The sequence below is a fragment of the Corylus avellana genome, chromosome ca5, assembly GCF_901000735.1.
Source record: "Corylus avellana chromosome ca5, CavTom2PMs-1.0".
NCBI lineage: Eukaryota > Viridiplantae > Streptophyta > Magnoliopsida > Fagales > Betulaceae > Corylus > Corylus avellana.
Window position 1 is genome coordinate 25965291 of NC_081545.1, and position 27327 is coordinate 25992617.

A 27327-nucleotide genomic window follows, 5' to 3' on the forward strand; every position below is an offset into this window, starting at 1 on the left:
GGTTACAGGCTTTTTGATACAGCAAAAATCTATGGTTCAGAGCCAGCTGTGGGGAAAGCTTTGACAGATGCAATTCATGATGGGACGGTAGACAGAGGAGACATTTTTGTTACATCTAAACTCTGGGGGAGTGATCACCACGACCCTGTTTCAGGCCTCAAGCAAACTCTGCGGTAACCACTATGCACATGCAGGAAGAAAAACGAGAAAAATAAAATTAATAATAGCAAATTCTCTTTTACGGATGCCAAGATTGGATTTTTTTTCACTCACATGGTTTAAATATAATCTTTTAAAGCAGGTTTTGGTGAAATTAATAATTGTTTTGGGTTTGTGTTGGAATTTAGGAAGATGGGGATGGAATATGTGGACATGTACCTGGTGCACTGGCCAGTGAAGTTGAAGCCGTGGGCCTGTGATGCCGTCCCCAAAGAGGAGGACTTTGAACCGTTGGATCTTGAGTCCACCTGGGCTGGGATGGAGAAGTGCCTCGACATGGGGCTGTGCAGATGCATTGGTGTCAGCAATTTCTCCAGCAAGAAGATCCAACGGCTGCTAGATTTTGCTTCTGTACCTCCGGCCGTCAATCAGGTACAGTACCATGGTCGTACTCACAGCCAAACAAGTTTTAAAATTCCATAACAAAAAAAAAAACAAATCATATAAAGTATAGGTTAAAGATGATGCAAATCATCAGTATGAGCCATGCCATTTTCATCGTGGTCAGTGTTGTCATCAAATATATATATATTTTTATGGGAAATTATGGGGACATATATATAGTCCAATGTATGTGTACCAGCAAAGTGGAATTTTCAAACTCTGTGACGTTGGGTTTGAATTTAAGTCAATAATTTAATAGAAAAAAAGGAAAAACTACAAATCAATAAATCTTATTTTTTGTCTTCCATACGTGTCAATGTGTCATTCATTTTCATGTTTTGGCTACTAATTAATGCTAATAGAAGAATAGCAGCCAACCGAAAAGACGTGAAATATAAAAATATATATGATTAGGCATGCAAAAAGAAAAAGAAAAAGAAAAAAGTCAATGATTTATTGAATATTGTTTTTTATTTTTTGTAATTTAGTGAATATTGTTTTTGAAATCAACAAAGTGTATTCAAAAGAGTGGCAAGCAGGTACTTTCAAACATGCTTCAGTTAGAATTAAAAATAAAAAATAAAAAATAAAAAGAAGAAGAAGAGGAGAGAAATGTTAAAGTTCAATAAGTTTCTCATATTTGGCTCATATTCTCTTATAATCAACTATTGGATTTGTGGGGTTCACCATTAACTTATGTGGGATGTAAATAAGTCTACAAATCTAATGATTGATTGTAAATGAACATGGGCCAAATATAGGGAACTTATTAACTCCTAGCATTTAAAAATAAAAAATAATAATAATAATAAGGCATGCTTCAATTATGCCTATGGTCCGGGAAGGACCCAAAAAGAGTTTTGTCACATAATTGAATAGGTATAATATATACTAATTTTAATAAAAATGTGGTTTCTAGCATTCATGATAGAATAGGTATAATATGGATATATAGTATATACCACATTTTTATCTCATAACTATCTCACAATGCAGACATGGCAGGTTCAACCAACTCTTGATTTTTTTTCTTTTATTTTTAATAACAATTGTTTCAAGGGTTTGTTAGACATGCCATGTCAGCATTATCAAATAAAAATGTGATTTCTAAAATTATTTGTATAATGTATAATATCAATTAATACTTGTTAAAAAAAAAAAATCGCTAAAACTGCTAATCAAATTCCTTGTAATAATGTTAAATAGGTGGAAATGCATCCAATGTGGAGGCAAAGCAAGCTCCGAGAGACGTGTGCGGATCACAAAATCCACGTAAGTGCGTATTCACCGCTAGGTGGGCCCGGGAATGCATGGGGATCAACAGCTGTGGTAGATCACCCACTCATCCAATCCATTGCTCTTAAACACCGAGCAACCCCAGCTCAGGTACACCAAAATTAATTACCTAATATTTAATTTATGACCCATAATATTACCAGAATTTGCTAAAAACTACCGCATTCTTTTACATCTTATTTTTATTTAAAAGGTTATCTAATTAAGGTTGCTCCAATTGTATGAAGGTTGCTCTAAAATGGGGATTATCGAAAGGATCAAGCGTGATCGTGAAGAGCTTCAATCATGATAGGATGAAGGAGAACATGGGGTGCTTTGATCTCAAGTTGAACGATCAAGAACTCCTTGCCATCGACAAGTTGGAAGAGAGGAAGATCATGAGGGGGGAGTTTCTTGTTAATGAAACAACAAGCCCATACAGGACAATTCATGATCTCTGGGATGATGAAATTTAAGTAAAAACTACAATAATGCTGCAGTGTCTGACTAATAATAAAAATTCACACAACCTTAAATTTTTTTTTTTTTTTCCTTCATGTTTTCTATTGTACTCCATTGATGCTGAAAGCCCAAAGCTATTTACTGGGTTTTATTCATGGTTAGGGATGGAGTGTGTACAAGTCTCTGGAATGTGGGGATAAGTTTATATATATATGTGCCATTGTGTAAACATAACTACCTCCATTCATTTACCAGTAAACAAAATTTAGAGAAATATTATGTCAAAATTTGTCTAGTTTCCCTAATAATTGGGAGAATGTTTTCCTTCAAATATTATTGGACAAATAATCATACTCCATTAGTTCCTATTACACTAATGATTGATAAAAGCTTCAATCTAAATAGATGGCACACAATATTTTTCAAATACTCTATAAAAAAAATAATAATAAAAACTAAAAAATTTTGCTATTTTGTTTAAAATCTCATTTTTAACATAAAATTACAATGTTAAACACACTCTAAATAGAAATAGACGAGTTTCGGCAAGAATATGAAAATCTCCTTCCATAAACCCAATTATATCAAATAGATGAAGTCAAAAGGAAAAGCTTTTTTTAAAAATAATAATAATAATAATAATAATAATTAATTTTTGAATTATTTATCTATTTTTTTATGTCGGGGAACCTCTTCAAGGCAGGACCCTTCCGACCCACCTGTGCAGAGTAAACCCCGGTTCCATGCACCACATCCTCGGAAGTTTCTCTACACGGAACTAGTTAAATCGCTGGCTTTTTTTTTTTTTATAGTAACAAGAAAAACTGGAACAATAACAACTGCGTCTTTTTTTGTTTATCTAAAGAGGTTGTACAGAGAATGCATTCAATCATCGATGCGCACATAGCACATCATATAATTAAGCTTCACAATAACCCCTTCCTCCCCTTCTAAAATGGTGAACTGATAAAGACAAATATGTTGGAATTGGTAACCAAAGAATTCGGCCAAATCGAAATGCATACATTTGTACAACGTCTCATACACCAAGGGGGGCACGAGTATCATAAAACAATTAACTTATCGAACCATTAGTGGGGGACCTGCACGTATCCTCTATAGAGCATGATCCGGTCTTGAAAATCGGGCACCTGGATTTCAGGAAGTGCAGGGTGTTCCAAGAGGCTGGCAATTGGAGTGAGAGAAAAGGAACTGTAATCAAAAGAAGACGAATCCCAAGACCCTTCATTCATCCGGCTAGAGGCTCAAGAAAGGTCCCTGTGAAAAGTTAAGCTTTACATTCACTTCCCGACATTTGGTGCTCCAACTTCCAGCCACTTCCCCATGAAGTCATGCCCGGAACCCCTACGGATTTTGTTCTCTCCCCATTTGAATTTAGATCATTACGAGGGGTATCTGAATGAGAGAGGGAAAGGAAAATTAAATGTTGAAAGACGTGAAACCAAGTAATAGTCAACTATATGTATCATTAGTCATCACTTATTTCCTAGCATATCAGAGGTATGTTAGAAAACTAAAAGCCATTTAGTTTTTCTTTCTTTACCCCTTTCTTCCCGGTTGAATAAAATTCTCAAAATGGAAAGCATCTTTGACAGACACCTTTCATTCTCCTTTCTGCAATCTTTTATTTCCCTATCATCTTCTTGGATAAGTAATAAAGGGTGTCGACCTAGTTAGTATACAAGAGATGCACAAAAGAAAAAAAGAACACTTATAAATGAAAAGCTTTTTTTTTTTTTTTGATAAGTAATAATTAAGTTTTATTAAAGCTTATAAATGAAAAGCCTATTATACACATACAGTAATAAAGCTTAAAACTATTGAAGGTTCATTTAATACCTCTCTCAAGCTAACATCAGAATGTGTTCTAATTTTCAGCTGGTCGTGTCTCCTTTTCGTTGGAATTAGATGAAATGCCCTGCTCAATACACTGCACAAAAGTAATTATCCAGGAAAGGAATCAGAACAACATTCTGGTCCAGAAACAAAGAAACCACTAATAATATAATGCAGGATCATTTTCAGATGATCGGGAAATGAAATGGAGACAATGGAACCACATTGCACCAAGAAAACATAAAGCTCGAGGTTTTATGTAATATCCTAGTTAAGGGACAGAAAGGAAACACGCGCACACACACACACGAGTAAGACACCGAGCACAGAAGTATTGTGCCGAGTTTGTTCCCACCTCCAGGGCAACTGAACTCTAAGCACATGGAATAAGGGACCTATATGAGTCAACCCACTCTCCCCAGAATACAACTGCCAAATAAAGCCAATTAATTGCATACTAAGCAAAGAGCCCTGGCCATCAAGTCTTGCACCTTCCACTCATAGATGAGGTCACCATCGCCTAAATTTTTTTTTTTAAGTTTTTTTTAGGCCCATCCTAAAAATATATTTTTCGGCTTTCTTCAAATATTATTGGCTAACCTCGGATACATAATACATAGAATATGCCTCAAACTGGCCAAACAAACTCTTGATCTAAATAAAAGTGAATCTAGGCAGTGAGCAATTTCACCCTGAAACTTGATTTACAAACAACCATGAAGTAAAACTGTTTTAGCACTGCATTTTAGTTTCAAGAATTATACATTTCATGGGTGGGTGAAGACACAAGGCCTCAAGTTGTATATCTTTCACAACTATCTCATTTATCATAAACTAAGTGATGCATTTGCAACATTCCCTAGAAATCATGGCTTTTGAATCTCTTTGTTTATGAAGACAACACCAAAACGCTGTCTTCACACCAGCTAGCTGGGCTCAAAATCCACATTTTCCAGGTTGAAAGAGCAATCAGATGGACAGAAGAGCTCAGTATCTTATACTATTTAATGCAGCCATGGAATATCAACTTGCTGCCTTCAGACAAGCCAGCATCTTATAATATACCTGAAGAAGATAACTGTGCAGCCAATCCAGTGTTTGTGGGAATGTCGTTGGTGATATATTGACAACTGTCAAACCCTATTCCAAGAAAATGAAATAAAATTAGGTAGAAAAAATAATGGACAACACTTATGACCCAAAAAAATAATGACGAAAATGATGGTAAGCAACACTCTAAAACTCCTGATTACAAAGAAGTTTGGGTATCCCTAAAAGAGTAACTATGATACAGAATCCTAAAAGTAAGAGGAAGGTGAAGCTCCAAGTTGCAGGCACTTTGAAATCCAGTAGGTTAGAAATTCAAAAAAACTTCCCTTTGACTTTTAAGTCGCAAACTTGACAGAATATTTTTAAAAATACATTATATATACATTATCTTGCACCCAAAACACCTGTCACCTCGTAACCTAGAATCTCCAGTAAGATCTCAGCTATTCAAAATATCATGAATTTAAACTATATTATATTTTTTGAAAAATATATTTCACTAGACCTTATATAATGGCACAAGTGTACCTCCAGATCATGCTCCCATTAAGCTTTAAAACATAAAATAAAAGGACAACTATGGACTTATCAAACAAATGATATGAAAGCCCTCTCATCTGTCTTGCTTCATGCTTTATTCCAGAAGGCAGCACCAAACTGAAAATAAAGACATACAATCTGATCTCGGCAATAATCCTCCTACCCTGTTTGGTTCATAGAAACTTTCCAGTTTATTTTATATGCTAGAAACTATTAACCAAATAATAGAACCACTTCCCCAATTTTTCGGTGAGTCTGAAAATATGAACTTGAATCTAAAAGCTTCATAAGCATGAGAATTTAAGCCCCAAAAGTAGGGGTGGGCAAATTAACCGTTACCGTTTAACCGGCCGTCTACCGGCTTCGACCGAACCGATATAAACCGTAGCCGATATGCCGATATCCTTATCGGTTAAAAAAAGTATACCGGAATTCGGTCCGGTCCGGTTAAGCGGTTCTTATCGGTTAACCGGTTAACCGATAAGAAACCGGATTTTTTTTTATTTTTTTTTTTTTTTTTTTTTTTTTTTTAAGTCCTAGTCCCAAAACGGCGCCGTTTAGTCTTTTAGAGAGGTTTCCAAATTCCCACAAGTGACACAGGTTTCCGAATTTGTGTAATGGTGTTGCCCATGACTTATTTTCCTTTTGCTAAGTGACTTTAATTAGTTAATACTTTGTTTATTATTCATTAATGAATTTTGTTTTAATTTGGGTTTGGGTAGATTTTATGTTTTTTTTTTAAGTGATGGCATTTGATGAGATTTCTTTGCCTTTGGTAAAAGCATTTTTTATTAACTAGTTTTGCTAGTCTAATTAGCATTCATTATGTTAATTAGTCCATTTGCTTTGGAAAAATGTATTTTATAATATTAAAAAAAAAAAAAAAAAAGTTGAAGTGGATCAATATAAAAAAGCTTCAATTTTTAGCCCAAAAAACAAATATTTGGGTCCCAACAAAAAGTATTTGGTCCCTAAAACAACTCATTTTTAATAAATTATTTTAGCCCAACAAAAAGTATTTGGGCTCTCAAAAGTCAAAAAAACTCATTTTTGGTTTTTGGCCCAACAAAATAAATCAATATAAAGCTCTCGGTTAAATCGGTTAACCGGTTTAACCGGACCGTTTAACCATGTACCGTTTTAACCGAAATTATCGGTTAAAATTCTTATTGGTTCGGTATCGGTTAATAAACCGTTTAACCGAAAATTATCGGTTAATAACCGATAAGGTCCTTAACCGGACCGTTTTGACCGATACCCAAGCCTACCCAAAAGCATGATTCCACAACCTATTAATCATACACACTCCAGTAAGGTGGTTCCAAGTAAAGATTTTGTTTTCTGGTCATGAATGCCATAAGTTAGTTCATGCTGTTCATTATTAAAAGATGATTCAACTATCCCAATACTGAATGAAAACTGGAAATTCAAAAGCTGATCTATGGTGAAAATCTCCCTGGAAACAAATTTCTGAAATTGTGGTGTAGACTACATGAAACTTAAATATTTCCTACAAGAATCTTTCAATTGTTTCCTTTCTTTCCCTCTTTACATTGTCCATTAATATCCATATTAAAATATTAATTAAATGATTAAATTCAATCTTTTCAATAAGCTTAACATGGTATCACAGCAGAGTCTTAAGTTCGAACTTTAGCTCCACAATTTACCCCTCACTTCAATTAAACATTCCACTTGTTGGGCTTCACTTGTTGGAGGATGCTCCACCTTTCTTACCAAGCATCTCTAAAGTTAGTAAACATCCTAAAACCGTTAATTTGTTTATTTGAAGGTCCATTAATATAATTAAGTCAGTTCTTAATTACTACTAAAGATGAAAGATAATGGAAAGCCTGCTTGCTTCCTATTAACCAAAAGAAACAAACATGAATCAGATTACCTGTGACTTGAACGAGCAAAGATAGTCCTGAATGATTTTTAAGTTGGCTATTAGCTTATCTTTATCCTGTAAAAAATGAAGTGTTTGGAAGAAAAGTATTAAAAAAATTCAGAGGAAAAACAGATCTTGTTATAGGCAATTCAGAATCAAGCAAAGAAGTAACAAATAAAAGGAAATAAAATAATGAAAAATGGACAGGTTCCAGACAATATAATAGCATGCCTCATCATTGACCAAAACCAAAAGGGCCTTTTGCATACACTGTTGGAAGGCTAATAATTTTTTGATTCTATATCTTTAAATTATCAGCCAATTTTGAAAAATTAGAGTTCGCTTGGTAAAACTCTTTATAACTTTTTAGAGGGTGCTTTTCACTTTTTAGTTGTGATGTAACATAAAGGTAAAAGAGTTGAGTTGTGTTAATGTATTGTTTTTTTGATAAAAAGCAAAAAGCTCTCCTAAAAGGCATTGCCAACCTATATTCTAGTGGAGAAGCAAAACTTATTCGGTGTTTCTTAATCAAATTTTTGGATCAACTTTCCCAATCAATTTATGCAGCCAATTTCTAATCTAATTTTATCAGAAGTAGACTAATAAACTGCCAAAAAAATAAAAAAAAATTCCTGAAAGACATTCTAGACCAGAATCAAGGCATATGCTTTTTATAGTATACAACTATGTCAATTCATGCTTCTTTATATCATATGCATTGTATTGGTTTTTCCCTTTCAAGAAATTTTGATATGATTTTCAACAGAAAACTCCTGACTATCCATTCCATATCATGCATAACACATTTCTTTGACTTCTACTTTTTTTTTTTTCCCCTCTTCTTCCTTTGCATGGCCAACCATGTTTCTCTAATTAATTATTTGTTGAACCAGTTCTTTAACTGATTTCTTCTTTCCAATACTTAACCATGTTTCCGTTACTTCATTTATGTCTGTTTTCTTAAAAATAGACATCACCAGACAGTATTGAAATTTCTGTCTCGTCTTTGTTTTTTTAATAAGTATTCTCTGCCTCATCTGCACATAAGTAATTTTATGCTCAAAATAGTCAACCACATCGCTCATACAATAAGGCAGACATTCTGTGTTACCAGTTGCCATTACCAAAGCAGGGCACCATTAAGTTGCCAAGACTAGAAGTTTAGAACAATGGCTGACTATTGATTGACTCTTTCATATATTAGAAAGGGGGGAAATGGAAGGCAAAGGAATTTGGGGAGGACAAAAGGGAATAACCAAACTGCCTTCCCCACTTAATATAATAATATGGATGCCACCATGCTCCTAAATTGCATAATGTAAATATATTTTGAAACCATTTCTTATTTCATAATTTTGTCAACTTTACTCTTTACAACTTTTCTATTAAAATTACACATAACAGTAGAAAAACAAAGGAGCTCATCTCTGTGACCCAGTCGAATACAATGAGATTTTGAGCTCTTTGCATGCAGAACCTTATTTCTTACATCACATTAAAATTATCCTTTTTAAACTCTATTTTACATTTTCATGACCACATTTCCATATTCTTTATAGGTGTATCCTATAATTACCATATATAAACACAAGTATATAGAAGTTACAAAACTAGCAAAAACTAGGTTAACTCCTCCCCCTCCCCCCCCAAAAAAAAAAAAAAAATCCACTTTTTCTCTATATTACTTTACAGCTAAATAATGAACAACCTGATCCATATGTTAAAAGGTCTTCTAAATAGGTACCAATATAAACTTGACAATCATCAGTACCTGGACTAGACATTTATCCTTAAATATACGAGTCGAGATCCACTCCTCTAGTAATGCCTGCACATTTAGCTTTGTTATATTTTCACCACTCTTGTTCTTATTTCTCAATTTTAAAAAAACTAGCCGAAGTTACATTATAGTATAATTAAAACCACAAAAGTGCATAAAAACATCCCCACACCTTATGATCAAATTCAGACATCTTCAGAACTATAGGTACAATTATTGGTTCAGCACCAGACTTCTCCTTCCTAACAGCACTATTTCCACCAGTCTCTGTATCTTTAAGAGTTTCACCTGTGTGAACAGAAAAGAAGCCAGGAAATGTTGCATCTTAGAAGTAATTCTTTTCACTCATTCATCATGCAAGCATACACATACACGAGTCTTCAATCTCAGAAGGGATCTAAACAATTTTAAACATGACAGCAGAACCCAGAGCGTAAGTTGACCTTTGCTCCCGGACACACTTCTTGCTAGGTTGATAGACTCCAGAGTATCCGAGACTTTATTCAGCTGATTAGCAGAACTCCCTTCTTCTGAGCTCACATGCCCAGAACAATTGCTCTTTTTACTGTCATATCCATTAACACTACTAGAATTGTTTTCAATCTCTGTTGCAGTACTATCATCACATGTCACAGATACATGATTAGCCTCTTTAGATTTTTCCAGCATGTTAGCTAATGTCTTATTTTCGTCATCCATCAAATAAATGCTTGGATCTAAATGTATTCCCTGCCATTATGGAAAAAAAAATGTAAAAAGGTCAATCATAAAATAAAACATACTATCAAAGCACCACAACAGGTGCACCCTGGGGGGGGGGGGGGAAAGAGGGTGAGAGGATCCAAATAATTAAACAGTGAACACACCTCAATTATAATTGGCTTCCCATCTTTCATAGCTTTCTTCAAATCACCAGCCAAACCTAACAAGGAAATGCTATGCAAATCAATAACAAATACACTTGCTAGTACAATGACATAATTTCCCATAAAGAAGAGAGACGCTCCATATGATTCTCTCAAATAATTATAAAATCCATACTATCTAATGGCATTTCAAAATCTATTTTAGGCAAATCACAACAGCTAAATTATTTCCCTGGAAAAGTTCTCAGCATCTTAAAAGTAAAACTGAAAGACTACCTTTACGAACAATTCTGCATTCTCTACAAAATTCAGTGATCAACTCCTCAGAGGAGCTGAAGTCTCGGGCCCATACTGGAGTAGATGCCAATGGTGCACTAAATCAGATATAAGAAGAGAATAAGCATTCTGATTCAGTCTCAAAAGGAAGAGGAGGGGTAGTAATAAGGCTCAGTTGTCAAAAGGAAGTTTCTCTTGCTATAGAGATAAATCATTGCAAACAAAGAAGTGATCAGTTGTCAAAGGAAGTAATAAGGTTCACATTCAAATTTAAGAAACTGGAATCTAAAATATTGCATTCCCTTTTGTTCTCGATGACTTGGAAATAGAAATATCAGGGGCAGTAAACTGTTAATATAACACATTATTTCAAGAAAGCATCTACCTCTGATGACACCCTACTTTATTTACCAGGGGATATCATTATCAATCCAAAACCAGATAACTTCCTACTACCTATCACAGAAGTAAAACAAGTGTAAAAACTAAAAGATTATGGGTGGTGTAATCCACTGCTATGGTAAGATTCTTTCTTTTTCAATCCAAATACCAATATGTATTCTCAGGAGCTGGTGCATTAGGAATAGTTCAAGTAAAATGCAAAAAGAACATCGCGAACATGTAGGCACAATCAATAAACATCACCAACAATAGGGCCATACTTTAATTCCATTTGTATCCACCAACCGCAAATGAACAAACACATGCTACCATAAAACTGTCCTAATATGCGTAAGTCTGCAGAGAGACAAATGTCACTTGGTACTTTCTCAGCTGTGGATTTCCAGCCAGAAGGGTTCTTAGCATGGTCAACCATATAACCTCAGCAATAGATTCCTCGTGCATGACAAACATAAACAAAAAAAGGAAAGAAAAAAAAGAAAAAAAAAGTGTCCTTATTGTCTTTCTTCTACATTTGGAGTTCTGAATTGTTCCAAGCAATAAGCTTCTACCATCCGAAAAGGAAAATGTGCTCAATGAGATTAAGCAAAGGAATAAATAAATTCAGGACATACTCTGTCGCTGTTCGTAGCAATTCATACACCATATCTGTCTGTAACAATTAAGAAACACAGATGTTAAAAGGCATAAGTATACAACCAAAAATGAGTTATATATGAATGAGAAAGAGAGGCAGAATATCTCTACAAATATAAGGTAGGACCTGTAGGACATTCGGCAAATTTAGCCTTTGGGCCAGCTGGGTAGCAATGGTAGACTTTCCAACACAGGCAGTTCCACATACAAGAATTACAAATGGCACTCTTTGGTGGTGAAATCTGAAAGGTGACAAGAAATGCAACATTACTATAAAGCGAAATAGTTAACATAAATGTAAATGTTGAAATAAATCCTAAAATTTATTAAAAAGGGCTAATGTACACAACCCAAGTACACAAAAAATCCAAAGAAAAACCACATAAGCGAGAAAAGTGAAATGTAAAGAATCTATAAGATCAAGAAACAAGGGAAAAGAGAAACAGGATGACTCTGTCAACCTAGCAAAAAGAGAACTTCCAAAAGGTGCCTTCTGATCAAGCAAGAATATTTAACCCCCTCAAAGGACAGCCTGTTTCCCAACCAAACACGCTAACTCAAGGATAACAGAGCTGCATTCCATGCTGGTGCTTGTCTACCACCAAAAACACCCATGCCATCTTGTCCCTAAGCCTAGGTGCGGCAAAACCCAAGATAATTCAATAGAGAACACACCAAGCACAACAACTCCCATACAACTGAGCAATGCAAAAGAAGGCAATTAACTGACTCGTCTACCAACTTCATGCAAAATCAGTTCACATGCATGTGCTATCTCTTTATTTAGTTATCAAAAGTGAATTTCCCTAGAACGGGATGTACATGAGCCCAGCCCATCCCTATAAAACTCCAAACCAACCCTAGAGCCTACTTGAAAAGCCAAAGCCAACCTCATAATATAGTGCATGGTCAACCCTTATCCTACATGAAAAGGTGCATGTAGCAAAAAGCCATTTAATAATATCAACTCCAAAAAGCTCCACTATTTCCAAACGAGGAAAGCTTGGCAACAATAAAACATCAAACAAACAAACAAATCAATGAAACATAAAAATAAAACATCAAACAAACAAACAAATCAATGAAACATAAATTTATCAACAAACAAACCAACAGAAAGAGCGTTAAATTATATGAAAAGCAGAATGAGGAATGAACTACTACTATGCAGCTAACTGTGAAGAGAACACCAAGTAAAAGAGACCACTAGTAATATCGAAAATATTGAACGCTATCTTCAAAGAATGCATGCTAACCTGGTCATCATCTTGTAACGACTAATGTACTCTTCCCCATAACCCCGCCGCTCCATAAGCTGTGCATCTTGACTTGTTAGAATACTCATGCAAGTAACCCAATATCTACAAAAACTCAAAAAGTTTTCTACTTTTGACAACTGTTATTCCATTGCAATCATATTCAGTAATGGCAACCAAGCCTTCTCTCATCTAAGAAAAATCCCTTCTTTTCCACAACCAGTTTAGAACTACTTATGAACAAGTGAATATTTAATTTAAAATTGAACAGATTACAAAAAAAGTGCAGAATGTCAATCAAATTTTGTTTTTTACATATCTTTGTGATTGATGCCGTCTCCTAGGATATTTTTTCATCCTTACCTAGTTATGAGCATCGCCCAATATCTATCAATATAACAACCATACAACAAACAAAACCCTGCAAAAGGTAATTTTATGCAGCCAAGTATAAACCCAACCCCTAAACTCACACTTGGATCCAAGGACAAAAATTATACATCCGAGTCTAATCAGCTTTCAGCAGTTTTCTAACACCACTCAAAATCCATGAGCTATTGGGCACAAAATTCACTCCCTTATGGAAATGAGAGAAAAAAAGCAATTTTTCTGGAATGTGAATTCTTATCCTCTGAACCATATATAGCTACACAAACACATATCTATACACAAACTTCTTAGAATACTTGTTCTTTACATTTTCATTCTTTTCATAAAAAAGTTTTCTCCCTCTTCCCCATTTGTTTCAAAATCAAGAGGCAAATCTAAAACCTGAACACTGAAACCCTTGGATGGCATCTATGATGAGATCAATCAAAATAAAGGTGGTGTTACACTAAATAGAGCAATTATGGTGTTAATTTATTGAAAATGTAGGAATACAGCATTGCAACAGATACGAATTTTGTTTCACAAAGCTCACAAACCAGGCACGTCAACTCAAAGACAATAAAGGAAAGATACAACATAGATTGAACTCAAACCCAACATGGTCAAATGGAGAGCTGCAACACATTAAGCATAGGTGGGCCATAGGTTGCGGTTTTCATAGGGTAAGGTGAGGCCATTTTCACATGTAACCTAATTCGCCGCTGCAAAGCAAAAGGAAAAAAAATGTGTTTGTACACCACTTAAAAACTCAGCACTGGAGGATTTTTACTTGCATTACATTAAGAAATTGTGACCTAGTTTTAAAAACGAACCATTGGACTTTCATATGAACGCCTGGAAGGGCACATATACATCCCACTAATACCCCATAACATTTTAAGTCATTAATAGTGGCATTCCAATCTTACAATAAGGAAAGAAAGATAAGACAAAATCAATGGGTTACTGATATTAGCCATCCTAGGACCCTAACTTCTAAGTTGCACATGTAACTTATCCATGAGCTTACTACCAGAAACATTATAGTGAAATGTAATTCAGATTCCCATATACATCGAAAGATTCAAAAAGAAAAAGGAAAGCAAATATCATAAGGAAAAACAGAACCCTGAAATGCAAGGAGTCGGTTAAGTAGTACAGATGGCATACCTTAAACAGATTAGCTTCCAAATCAGACTGGGAGCTGTAACATAACACAAACAGAAACCTTTGACTAAATCTGGATAAAAGAAGCAAAAAACAAAACAAAGAAGGGAAAGGCGCCATACACATCTAAAAGACTGTTGTCAATAAGCAGCTTCTTGAGTTCAAGAGCAATTTTGATAGCTACATGATTTGGAATCTGCAACCAGCAAGTCGTAAAAACTAACACCGAAATTCCAGTTGCAATGGCTTCTTCTTAAATTTAGATTGCAGAATGTAAACAACTGGCATAATTATCCCAAGCAGAGGTAAATTGAAAGAGGCAAGTGCATTGCAACATATTCACCATCAACATGATCTGATATCGCTTTGAACATCTCTAAAGGATGCTAAACACACAAAATAAAAGTGTGATATTGATTTCAAAGAGCTCTAAAGGATGCTAAACACAAACTAATACAAACGAAAAAGAGCAATAAATAGCATCGGAAAATCAGGATTCGCACATTGAGTTAAAGACAAAAAAATAAATAAATAAATAAAGAACAAGATTGGCTTGGGAGTGAATTCGAGACCTTAGTGACAGTTAACATTCTGCTGAGCAAGAATCTGGATAGAACGTAGTAGTGATCCGCATTTTCACCCAACCACACCTTTACCTTTAACAACAAAGACCCAAAAAAAAAGTTAAAAATCAAACCATACCAAGTTAGAGAACTAAAAGAGTATGCATGTCAAAGAATCGATCAATTTCTGATTGGATGCCGAGAAAACAAAAGAAGGGAAACTACAAAACCTTGACAAAGTCGTATTTGGAGGAAGCATTTCGGGAAGAGAATCTGATGGTGGGTAAGGGGGAATCTTTCTCAGTGTCTTCTCCGCTCTTAGGGCTCGAAACTGCGATTCCCTTCCCCTTCTTCATCTCTCGCTCGCTTGGAAATTTCACCACGAAGCTCTCTTGCACTCTCGTCTCACTTTAAACTACTATGGTTTTGCCACGTCTATGAGAAATAGTTAATTAATGAGACTTTCCAAGTTTCCAGACACAATAATAAGAGAGAGAGTAGATGAGATTTTTTGTCATGCATATTGGAACACCTATCTTATCTTAATTAACTTTTTAGATTTATATAAATTATTTTTATTTTTAATAATTAATTAATATAAATGTAATTATATATAATCACAATTTTTAAAAATGTAATTCGGCGTTTGGTAATTTGGCATTTAAAATTGCAATTTAACTGTTAAAGTCATACGTCGTTAAAAGTTAAAATTGCACCTTCTTGCCTGCATTGCATGTTTTCAAATGCATTTCTAAAATAAGACAATTTTGCAATTATGTTTAAAATTGCACTTTTAACCTGCCATTAAGCACTTAAAGTGTCCCTTCATTAAAAATTGCCTAGTTACTTTTCTGACCTCCAGGCTTTAATAGAGTCTTATCCCTCAGAGCTTTTCCAGCCAATGTAAACAGATTTTGGTTCAATTTATTCCGAATGGTATAAGATAAAAATGCAGTTTTGCTTTTGCACTTGCAGTGGTATGTCGGTCAGATCGCTTACCCTTACAACCTTGACACCATTGAAGCAAAGCGCGCGTTCTTTAGCATCTCTCTTTTGAATTCACCTCCAGTTAAGATTTGCCGATTCTTCATTCAAAATATAAACATGTTCTAAACCAAAACCATGGCAGTAATAGCTTTTTCAATAAATTAAACACACATCTGGACAGATAATAAGCTTCAGAAAGATATATAACATGGGCGACAGACAAGTTTACAAGATTATTCAAGCATTATAGGCTGAACAGTAGTATCAAACGATGAACTAGATAGATAATTTGCGCTTGGCAAATCAAAATTTTGGTGAGCAGGGCACCCAACATGCACTATAAGAGAGAAAGTTGGTCAGCAAAATGTACGATGTTTACAATCTTCCTTTGTCGACATCTTCATCTATTCTAACCATCTAAATTAACAAAATGATTACAGAATATTGGTACAGTCTTGCAGAACAAGAATTCTGTTTAGCAGTGTTTATAAGATCAAGCTGCAGATTCTGGTTATCAACTTCATCTCTCACATCCTCTTGAAAAATTTACTGCCTTTCTTCCCCATGCCAGTCCCCACAAGGCTCGATGGAAGAAGAGACTTTGTATCTGGCCTCCATTTCAACTCTTTAAAACCAGAAAACAGGGTTGCTAGTGAAGGAGAGATTTCACTATCCTTTATATTCTTACAGGATACAACTCTAAGACTTTGAAGCTCCTTCCAGGAAAGAATTACAGAGGCCAGACCTTCGGTAGTTAGCAAGGAGCATCCTTCTAAAGATAGGAACCCTACCCTCCTGTTGGAAAAGCAAGATCATTAATCCTCCTATCAAAGAAAACTTCATGCAGATATTCAAATCCTTGATATAATCAATTGTAGCCTGTCAAGCAGCTATACCATAACCTTCTCAACATAATTACACGTTATAGTGCCATGGTTAAATGGAATAAAATCTAAACATGGTTAGGAATTAACAAACACATGGATCCCATGGTTCACGTGATTATGTAATCATACACGAGTTACAAACATCTCAACTTGACCCACGCATATCAACTATACACAACAATATTACAAATGCGAAAATAAATACCAAAACAAGTGATCTCAACCAGCAATTGAGTTTTCTTATTAGCAGTATACTAAAAGTTCATCCACTATTATGAATTCATTAGCCTGGTGGATAGCTTTAGAAAGAAAACAAAAACAGAGTGAAAGAACCCAATTACCTGCAAGTACCAGCCAAGCAGAACATGTCATTATCCAAGCCCCAACAGTCCTGAAAAACCATCTCCCTCACAGCCCCGCACACCATAAACATCGCTCTCGCGCTCTTCTTATCCCGCAACTGACACTTCTGAAGATGGAACCTTTCAAGAGCCGGGCAACAACCCAAAAACTCGTCCGGCCCCGGACTCGGATCAATCTCTCGACACGATTTAAACCTCAAAGTCTTCAAATTCTCACAATACGAGAGCCCTGCCAACCACCCACCATCCATCCTTTGATCAGAAATGGTCAACTCCTCCAACATTAGGCAGCACTGCCCAATCGCCTTGATCCCATCAAAGCTCCCCTCACACCCACAAAGCTCGAGCTTCACCAACCTCTTACACCCCTGTGCCAATATCGTCAACCCAATATCCGAAACGACCGAACTATAAAACGCATCCACATTCCCAACCAACCTCAACACTTGCAAATTCGTACACGCCGCAATGCCGCGCAACATGTCGTCGTTACAATTGTGCAACTCCAATTCTTGGAGCGTCGGGCACTCCTCGGCCACACTCAACAGCCCCAACTCACTAGAGCCAATCACCGCAAGCTTGCGCAGATTGGGGCAACCGCTCGCCAACACTTCTAGCCCTCTATCAACAACCTCCACGGGCAGCAAGGTATCCTCGCACACCTTCCAGGACTTGGAAAACCCGGATCCGATATGCACCGAAACAACCCTGTTGCTCAGCAGAATCCCCGAATTTCGGGGAGAAAAGAAACACCCTGAAACCAAATCGACGTGGGTGAGATTGGGAAAGCGGAAAAGCAAGCGACCCGAGTGGAGAAAGTGCCAGTCGAAGAGCCGCAAGGAGCGGACGAGGCGACCCTGTAGGTTGAGCCAGCGCTTGCAGACGAGGGAGTTGGGATTGCGCTGGGAATCTGGGAGTTTGGAGAGAATGTTGAGGAGGAGGTAGTCGGGGAGGAGGAGGGTGGGGTCGGATTTGGGGAAATTGAGGGCCGGGGTTTGGGAGGACTTCTTGGGGGTGCTGGTTGGGGGCTGGAGCTGCATGGTGAAGACCACATGATTCTTGAGGGGCTTCTTGGAGTTCTTGAACCAGAGCTCCGACCAGCTTGTGGACCTCTTCTTCACTGACGGCGGGGGGCTAGGGCTTCCAGGTTTCTCCACCGAGAACGACATCGTTTCTCTCAGATTTTCATCTGAATCTGCGTCTGCAAATGAACACACTCTCACTCTCTCTCTCTCTCTCTATATGCAGGATATTTTGTTGTTCAAATTGTTAGTTAAGAACCAGAGATTTTTCTCTCTTCCAAGTTTCTCTCTCTGCGAAGACTCGAAGGGCTAACGGAAATGAAATGGTGGGGAATGAGATTTGAACGCTTACCAATTATTTCACTTTCTCGTTCGGGGCGCTTTTTGTTTTCATCCTTGAGAATTTGAATTTGGGGGCTACACCACACGCTGTTCTGAAAAGTCGTGAATATTTTATTTTAGAATATGCCGTACCAGTGTACGTTGTTTTTTTTTCCAACAAAAAAAGAATTACTACATATTCATTTATATATATATATATATATTTTTAATTCTAGCCTTCTAGGTACTCATACTACTTATAAAAACAATGTCCAAACCGTCTTTAGATTAGTATTTATTAAAAAAATAAAAGTAAAAATTGATGAGCACTGCTGCATCAATCTAGCAGTATTTGGAGTAGAATAGGAGATGAGCATTTAGAATTACTCATGTTGTTTTCTTTTTCTTTTTGTTTCTTGCAATTCAAAAAGGGCAAAACACAATTAGATTTGTCTACTTTGGAAGTATTTATATCGAGTAATTTTATATATCATATTTTATTTTACAATAAGTTCCAACCAATATTTATATTATTTTAACAATAACTGATTAGTGGTAGGTTAGGATTACCACGTCAATATTATGAGATATAAATATGGGAGAAATGCTAAAGGCCTAACTTTTTTGCCCAACAAAAGTTTAACTTTTACCTTCTTTTTTTTTTCTAAAAAAAAAAATGGAAAATGGAAAAAATGTCTAAAGCAACCCTATCTATTTTTTGCCTTTCTTTTATTTAGTATTTTTTTAAAAAATAAAAAATAGTATTTTTCTTCATAATAATGACATTTTCTTAAAAAAAATGACATTATTATGAAAAAAAATACCATTTTTCATTTTTAAAAAAATACCAAATAAAATAAAGACAAAAAATAGATAGGGTTGCTTCAAACATTTTTTCTATTTTTTATCTTATTTTATTTTTTAAAAATAAATAAGGCAAAAGTTGAATTTTTGTTGGGTAAAAAAGTTGGGTCCCTATCATTCCTCTAAATATGATATGTAGTATTACTCGTTTATATAAAGTGACATTATTTCTTTTGGTAAAATAAATCTCGTTTGTTAACGATTTTGAAAAATATTTTGCTGATTTCACACTTTGTTAAAAATTATTAACAAACAATTCCAAAAGTCATTTGTTAACGATCTTTAAAATACAAAACATTTTGTGTGGTCAAAACCTTAATAATCGCATATAGAGTCGTTAGAACACTTTGCCTCAAGATGGAATGCATAATCAAAGAGGTCAAATACAATTTTCAGTAGTCAGGAAGCTATTGTATAATTAAATAAATCGTATATTGATTATATTTTTATAGTATAAGAGAATATAATTAATGGTAATATTTGGGCTAGTTATAAGATACAAGATTTCAGAACCTAATAGAGTTAGGGAGAGAGAAATCAATTTTCTCTCGTGGTTCTCCAAGGGAGTGTTGGGCTCTACTTCTAGCTCCTCGCCCCTTCAATCATTTTTCAGTGTATCCTCCTATGGTGTTATTTTATTTTATTATTTTATTTTTTTTGGGAAATTACACTTTACCCCCCTTAAGTTTGGAGCGATTTTCAATTCGACCACCAATGTTTCAACTTTTGCAATGCACCAAAACTTTCAAATTTTTTTCAATTCGACTAATTTCATCCAAAAATTTCCATATTGCCCATAATTTTTTTTTTTTTTTATAAAAAATTAAAAAAAAAAAATATTCGGGGTGGTCGTAGCCACCCCTTTGGCCATCTGGCCATTTTTGCAACCCCCAATTTTTATTTTTTAAAAAATAATAATAAAAAAAAAAGTAAAAAAATTAAGGGCAATATGAAAATTTTTGAATGAAATTGGTCAAATTGAAAAAAAAAAAAAAAATGCAAGTTTGGGGAAGTGCATTACAAAAATTGAAACATTGGTGGTCGAATTGAAAATGGCCCCAAACTTTGGGAGAGTAAAGTGCAATTTTTTCCTTTTTTTTTTCTTTTCTTTTTTAAAATGTTTATCTAATAAAGGAGTATTATTGTTGTGTATTGCACATCACCCATTTTTCGCTTGATTTAACCAAAAACCATAATAAGTATAATATTGAGACATTTTTAAAACTAAATTAAATAAATCAATAGCTCTTTTTAAAAAATCTAATGAATAATTAAGGAACCAAAATCATTTTCCAACCTTGCTTCAAATACAGCACACGTATGGCAATAGATTCGCCTTTTTTTTTTTTTTTTTTTTTTTTGAAAAGAATAGATTCGCCTTTACATCCCACCTCCCGTCGCTAACAGTTCCCTTTCGGCCATGTTTGGCTGTGCAAGTTGGTACACTGTGAACTCGTTTTTCTATTTCTAAGATATACTAGGATGTCCCATCAAAATAACCGTTATGTAGCCGTTTATGATTTAAAATTTCCTTTAGAAGTGGGGGGCCACAAACTCCATTGACGAAGCAATGCATATAAACGGTTCAGTGAGCCCCATAGTCTTTGGAAACTATGGGGCTCACACCAATCATTAAGGTATAAGCTCTCATATGTTCAGCCGCTCTTGTTCTCATTTAAAACTTAATAGTGTAACTGCCATACAAGGCTTGTAAAAAAATAAAAATAAAACCAAGGGTTAATTTAGACTACCACATCATTTTAGTTGTATGACAGTCGTATAACAATCTACTAAATAGCATTACTCTTTAAAATTTACATTTGAGAAAAGTCATGTCCCATGAAACTACTACCTAATTAACAATGTCTCTAAAATTTTAGATTACGACAAAGTCCCTCCAAACTACCAAAAAAATAGTTTGACAAAAATTCTCAATAAAAATAAAATATAATATAATTCTAAAAACAAAAAACTAAACTACATGTACATGAAAAAACTTTGCAAGGTGTGGCCAAGCCACCTCCTTAACCAAATGAGGGTCGCTCGGGCACCTCCTTCAGCCAAATAGAGGGTGGCCGAACCAACCTCAAGGCCATGGAGGTGATTCGGCCACCAACTCTAGCCGGCCTAAGGCGGCTAAACCACCCCACCCCCAAATGGCCCAAAAAAAAAAAAACAAAAAACAAAAAAAATTGATGGGAGTGGCTGAACCACAATCAAGCCAAACGAGTACAAGACACAATAGGACTACATATCTCTTCAACTGAATTAAGATTCGAATAAATAAGACATGGACTATATAAAGCAAAGAAAGAAAATGAAGATCCAAAGGTTCTGACTTCTGATATGGATATGCCAATTGTTTATGTGAAATACTCACACGACTCAGTCCACTTACGATGATCAGCTCTAAAGTTTTTGGATCTCAAGAAAGTTGTATGTTGGAGCCAGTCGTGTAGGGCAGGGCATCGACAGCGCAAGTCAATAATTTAGCATTAAGAATTGGCACCCACTCTTCTTAGCTGGCCTTCATTGGGGAGTCCAAACTATTGTTTTTCAAATTGTTTGTAGACCTGACCTTCCATGTCGGATTATTGTCCAATTTGATACTATGGGCACCCAATGTTCTTTTTGATACTAGTTTGACCATAAAACAAGGTGAAGTTTTCAGTTACTACGGCTAGTGTATGTCAGATCACCTCCATGAAGTGCTTCAACACAATATTCAAAGGAAAAGAAGATGAGTTTTGATTCTTGCAGGTTTTCAAACAAAATAACTCAATTTTTTTTTGGGGCAAAAACCGATTTTATTCAGAATGTGTAAATTATCACATTTCTGATAAATGTGAATCTGTGTGTGCGCGTACAAGTCTGTGTGTGTGTATTCTATGAACAAGAATAGGAATCCAAAATTTGAGAATTCTAAGACGTCATCACATTGTGGAATATATAAAGGCATCAAGGCCTAAAAGTACTTAAAAATGAAAAAGTGAAATTGACAGTAAATATTAGTAGTCATCTACATATTACATAATTTATCCATAGGCAACATTTGTCAAGCTTTTACCTGAACATAGAGAGCAAAAAACATGCAGATAGGTGATCAAGAACGCGGAGCTGCCATTTGCTGCTTCTTTAACCTCTCCCCTTGTTTTACCATGCTGTATCAAAAGCATCAAAAGCAATATTTTATTTACCATCAAGATTTACTTGGATTTTGTTGTGTTTGGCTTCCAAGTAAAAATCAAATCATGACTGCCGTTAGAACTGAAGCTAAAAGGAACAAGGCAATAACAACAACCAAATATTCAAATGGAACATAGATTTAGTAGCAACAAAATTGGTCTGCTACGCATGGCATAGCCCAAACGTCACTTGCATGGTTAAAAACATACTACTTAAATATCAGCGTCACCACTAGCATCAGTAAATTAGTATGTTGCGGAAAGCAGTGTGCTACCAGCATGAACCCAGGATCTAACCCATCTAACATGACTAACACAATCAGAATGAAACAAAAACCCAGAAAATTACTAAAAGGATTTTCCAAAAAGACATCAAATGAAACCCCAAGATTAAACCATTAAAACAGTGAACAGAACAGGAAACAAAGACGGCAACATTTATGTGGTTTCCTAGTGCCCCTATGTCCAAGGCAGAGGAGGTTAATATATATTAGGAGAAATTACAAATTGCCTCCCACATGAATATAATCTACCTCATTTTCTTTTATAAACCGTCACTAAACCTCTGGGCTATGGAGCAATTTGAAATGGTTAGTTTTACCGTCTAAATAAATAGAAAGCTTACATGTAACTTACACATGACCGATGAGATAAGAACACCTCATCAATTTGTTTTACACAAGTTCTGCAGAATTTCTTTTCCTCCGCCCTCTTATTATTCTTTTTTTTTTTAATATAAGTAAAGAAAATTTATTAAAAGCACTAGGGATGCAACTCAAGTACATAGGAGGGTACAACATCCAACGAGATCAAGAGCAAGGAAATAGAACACAAAAATCTACAAAGTTAGAAACATCGAGAAGAGCATTAACAGAGATCCTCACTTGAAGAGAGATTTAAGAAAACAAAGTTGTAAATCCGAGCTCGTCTTCTCACAATCATCGAAATTTCAAGCATTTCTTCACATTAGACAAGGGATTACATTCCAAACACTAGGGGTGGGCAAAAACCTGCCCAACCCGCCCTGCCCCACCGGATTTAAGGTGTTTTTTGGCATATACGGGTTGGGAAAAATCAGACCCCGTGCGGGTCGGGTCGGTCCACGGGTATATAATTTTTTAAGAGGCGGGTACCTGCCCCGCCCCGCCCCTATATGCTTAAAACCAAAAAAACCCTAAATTCCTAATACCCTCTTCCTCTAATCCTCCAGCCGTCTGACTCGCCTCTCTCACTCTCAGTCTCTCAATCTCCTCACTTCCCAGTCGGCGCAGTCGCAGCTCTTCTCAGAGTCACTCTCGCCGCCGCCGGTGCCGTTCCTCTCTCAAACTCTCTCTCGCCGCTCCTCTCTCTCTCTCTCGCCGCTCCCTCTAGTGCCAGAGCACTAACCTTGCCGATCCCAGGTTTGTCTCTCATCTCTCTCTGTGTGTCTCTCTCTGTGAGAAGATAGAAAAGATAGAAAACTAAGGCACCTGTTTGGTTTTTGGTATGTACGATTGTGTGATTGTATTGATTAGATGCAATACATTTTCATTTCTTTCTTCTTCGACATTCTTGTATGAATATATTAAAATGGAGTTGGATTGTGTAATGATGTAAAACTGAAATTGCAGGAAGAAGAAAAAGACGGTAAACAATTGGTAATGATGTAATGGAGTTGCTGGAAGAACTGCTGTAATGATGTAATGGAGTTGCAGGAAGAAGAAAAAGATGGTAAACAATTGGTATTCTAAAGAAGAGAAATACCCGACCCGCACGACCAACCCGCCCTGTCCTACCCGAAACCCGGCGGTTTTAGTGCCTTCAACTCGGGTAACGGGTAGGGTTTTACCAAACCCGATGGTCACGGGTCGGGTGGCAAAAAACACCAAACCCGCCCCGTGCCCAGCCCTACCAAACACCATTAAAGTCACTAAACCTTCTTTTCCAACATGGCAAGAACTTTACCATCCATCTAGCCATAACCTTATTATTATTATTATCTATTGGAAGAAGTCTCACATTGCCTGGGTATTAAGGAGGTTGGTCATTTATAAGGGTGAGGGAAAAACCTCAACTCTTGAGCTAACTTTTGGGTTGAGTTAGGCCCAAGACCCATTTCTAACATGGTATCAGAGCCTAGCTCAATTGGTTGTGGCCCACAGTCACCCATTGTCGCACGTGTTGGCTTAGATGTCCTCCCGCCACACGTGAGTAGGCGTGTTGGAAGAAGTCCCACATGGCGAGGGTATTAAGAAGATTCGTCATTTATAAGGGTAAGGGAAAAACCTCAACTCTTGAGCTAGCTTTTGGGTTGAGTTAGGCCCAAGACCCATTTCTAACATTATCATTATTGAGAATGTTTTTTTTTTTTTTTAGAAATTACTTTGAGAGAGCAAAATGCATGAAGACACAGCATTAGATGATTGGATCTGCAAGACATTCAAGTTTAATGTTTTATTTTTCAGTTCCTCCAGAGTTGCTGAAGTTTTGGGATGGTTTTCAAAAGGCAAGGTAAATTATAATTATGCCATACCATAGGAAGGTAACCTGTATATAATGACTGGAAGGATTGATGGGTTTGTAAAGCTTGATCTTTGTGGAATCTGCAGGAGGTTCGAGCAGAAATCTCACTCGACCTTCGCTCAACGGTCGCTCGAGTGAAATGGTGGCAGAAGTCTTACTCGACAACTGCTCGAGCAAGATGCAATAAGTGACAGACAGAGACTTCACTCAAGCCTTGCTCAACAGTGGCTCAACTGATATTGTGGCATAGCAAGGGGCAGAAACTTCACACGACTCTCACAAGATGTTGGCTGAAGCGAGTTTGTGGGAATTTCATAGAGGGTAATTTTGTCATTTGACTTGTGGGCTTGTAGCCCTAATCTTTGAATAAATCAAATAGGGCGGCTGACACACAATATATTTATCATATTCTAAACTCCGTAGTAGTTAGTATGATGGTGAGAGAGCATCATTGTAATTTGTATTTTTTCTCTTCATAGTGGAAACTACAACAATTCTGTGGATGTAGCCCAAAGTTTGGGTGAACCACGTTAAATTCTTGTGTTTTTTTGTGTATATTCTTTATTCTTGATTGGTTTCTTCTGTTTCATTCCACAACCCCAACAAGGATAAAATGCTTCCCCAGTCAACTCGTAGAATATGAAACCGAATGTTTACACAATCCAATTCTACAGCAGCTCCCTCCCCCATCTCTCTTCCCTGCTTCTTCTCCCCTCTCCTCTCCTACTCCAACATAAATGAATAACAAAGAAACAGAAAACAGGTGGAGAAAAGAAGACAAACATGACCTGAGTACTTGATACCAATGTTAAAGTGCATCACCAGTAGTACTAAAAGATAGAAGGCAACAACTGTTTTCTCCCTAAACCATCCCAGACCAATAAAGGCATGTCTCAAACAAGTATTACTAAGGTTAAAATGTTTCTGTCATTCTATCCAATCCAAAATCATACTCTCTACCACCTCTCTAATTATCATATCCTTCTTCACTATCCCTATCCATGTTGTTTTCAGTCTCCCTCAACCTTTTTCACCTCCAGCTTAAATTAAACCACTCTTTTTCAATGGTGCATTATTTGGTTCCGTTGTACATGCCAAAACTTAAAGTAGGCCATTAGATTATGCTGAAATTTTCCAACTCTATTTTTCATCCAATTCATGCCACCATACTGACAAGCTCAGATTTTACCTTGAATTTGAGCAGGTGGAATCATCTGCAATACGACTCCCGAATTCAATTAAGCTTCTCAAATGACAGGGTCTCCAACTATGGATTTACCTTAATATATGTACAATGAAAAGAAGATAGTGTTCATAAAGAACACATTAGTACACATCTAATCTCATCATTGAAACTCTGTAACTAAAGAGCTCAACTTAATGAAGTTGGATATGCTACTCCTTATCTCAATTGCTTACAACTTCTATCAACCAATCTCTGTATTAAAGCACCAAAAAACTGGTTTCAAATTATTCTGTGCTTTATATGACCAAACGAATAACAAAGGATTCACCTGTGCTTGGATGTGTGTCATTCAAGCCTATAATTTTCTGAACAGAACTAGCAGTATTCTTGAACCAGTGCCCTAGTATGGTAGGAACAAAATATACAATCCAAGTCCAAAGCAACAAGCAAAATGACATGTGGGTGAGTTGAATGATGCAAGAACACCATTGTTAGTATCTAAAGTGCAAAGTGACACCAAACAATTTCTATATCATCAAGAAACAACATCAATTCATGGATCTGTCAAGATACAATACCCAATATCATGAGGGGTGATAAATATCCACTGGGATCCTTGTGCCAATGCAAAATCCACAAGGGTGTCCAAGCTGATTTTCCGACTAACAGCATCCTAAAGAGCAAATGAAATGGACTAAAATTGTCAGGACCTGTTCATTCACAAATTTTTTATGATATATAAAAGAAAAATCATTAGAAAAAGGAGAAAGCTCAAATACACAGGGTGAGCGTTAGAAGTCTCCTAAATAACTACAATCTAAATTTCAGAACAAAATGTAAAATGGACACTGCCTAAAGCAGTTATCCAATCAATACAACAATCTCAAAAATTAAGATTTGATCATAAGCAAAAAAAGCTCAATACCATCAAAATTCCTAGTATTACTTTCTATCCAAAATGTCCACATCGCACACAAGGGAATAACATGCATTCACATTTCAAATAAGACAACCCGCA

General features: G+C 36.0%; 4 protein-coding genes across 7 annotated transcripts in view; 1 reads left to right on the forward strand and 3 right to left on the reverse strand.

Annotated features, from left to right (window-relative positions):
• Positions 1-2354, forward strand: LOC132182026 (NADPH-dependent aldo-keto reductase, chloroplastic-like; the record flags this gene model as incomplete). Its single annotated transcript, XM_059595237.1, has 4 exons — positions 1-173; positions 348-591; positions 1810-1989; positions 2127-2354. Coding segments are annotated over 4 exons (825 nt in total), but the record flags the coding sequence as incomplete, so codon positions are not given.
• Positions 2355-3165: 811 nt separating this feature from the next.
• LOC132182269 (uncharacterized) lies at positions 3166-15426 on the reverse strand. Its single transcript, XM_059595456.1, has 16 exons — positions 15224-15426; positions 15003-15086; positions 14553-14626; positions 14434-14467; positions 12895-12953; positions 11766-11880; positions 11617-11654; positions 10601-10698; positions 10325-10380; positions 9902-10187; positions 9631-9746; positions 9450-9506; positions 7688-7753; positions 5263-5337; positions 4201-4291; positions 3166-3756 (listed from the first exon to the last, which is right to left on the reverse strand). The coding sequence occupies exons 1-15, from the start codon at positions 15347-15349 to the stop codon at positions 4229-4231; spliced, it is 1347 nt and encodes a 448-aa protein (XP_059451439.1). The 5' UTR covers positions 15350-15426; the 3' UTR covers positions 3166-3756; positions 4201-4228.
• Positions 15427-16156: 730 nt separating this feature from the next.
• Positions 16157-18618, reverse strand: LOC132181304 (F-box protein At5g07670). Its single transcript, XM_059594467.1, has 2 exons — positions 17209-18618; positions 16157-16775 (listed from the first exon to the last, which is right to left on the reverse strand). The coding sequence occupies exons 1-2, from the start codon at positions 18396-18398 to the stop codon at positions 16508-16510; spliced, it is 1458 nt and encodes a 485-aa protein (XP_059450450.1). The 5' UTR covers positions 18399-18618; the 3' UTR covers positions 16157-16507.
• A 3046-nt stretch (positions 18619-21664) lies between these two features.
• Positions 21665-27327, reverse strand: part of LOC132180841 (structural maintenance of chromosomes protein 6B-like) — a 28821-nt gene continuing 23158 nt past the window's right edge. For 2 of the 4 annotated variants that reach the window (XM_059593813.1, XM_059593816.1), the window contains 2 exons: positions 26888-26982; positions 22349-22597 (listed from right to left, as the gene is read on the reverse strand). In XM_059593813.1, the coding sequence (XP_059449796.1) occupies positions 22540-22597; positions 26888-26982 (153 nt within the window). In that variant the 3' untranslated portion in view covers positions 22349-22539. Of the gene's footprint in view, positions 22074-22130; positions 22148-22348; positions 22598-26887; positions 26983-27327 lie in introns of those variants that run through there. The other 2 variants (XM_059593814.1, XM_059593815.1) reach the window with 2 other exon arrangements.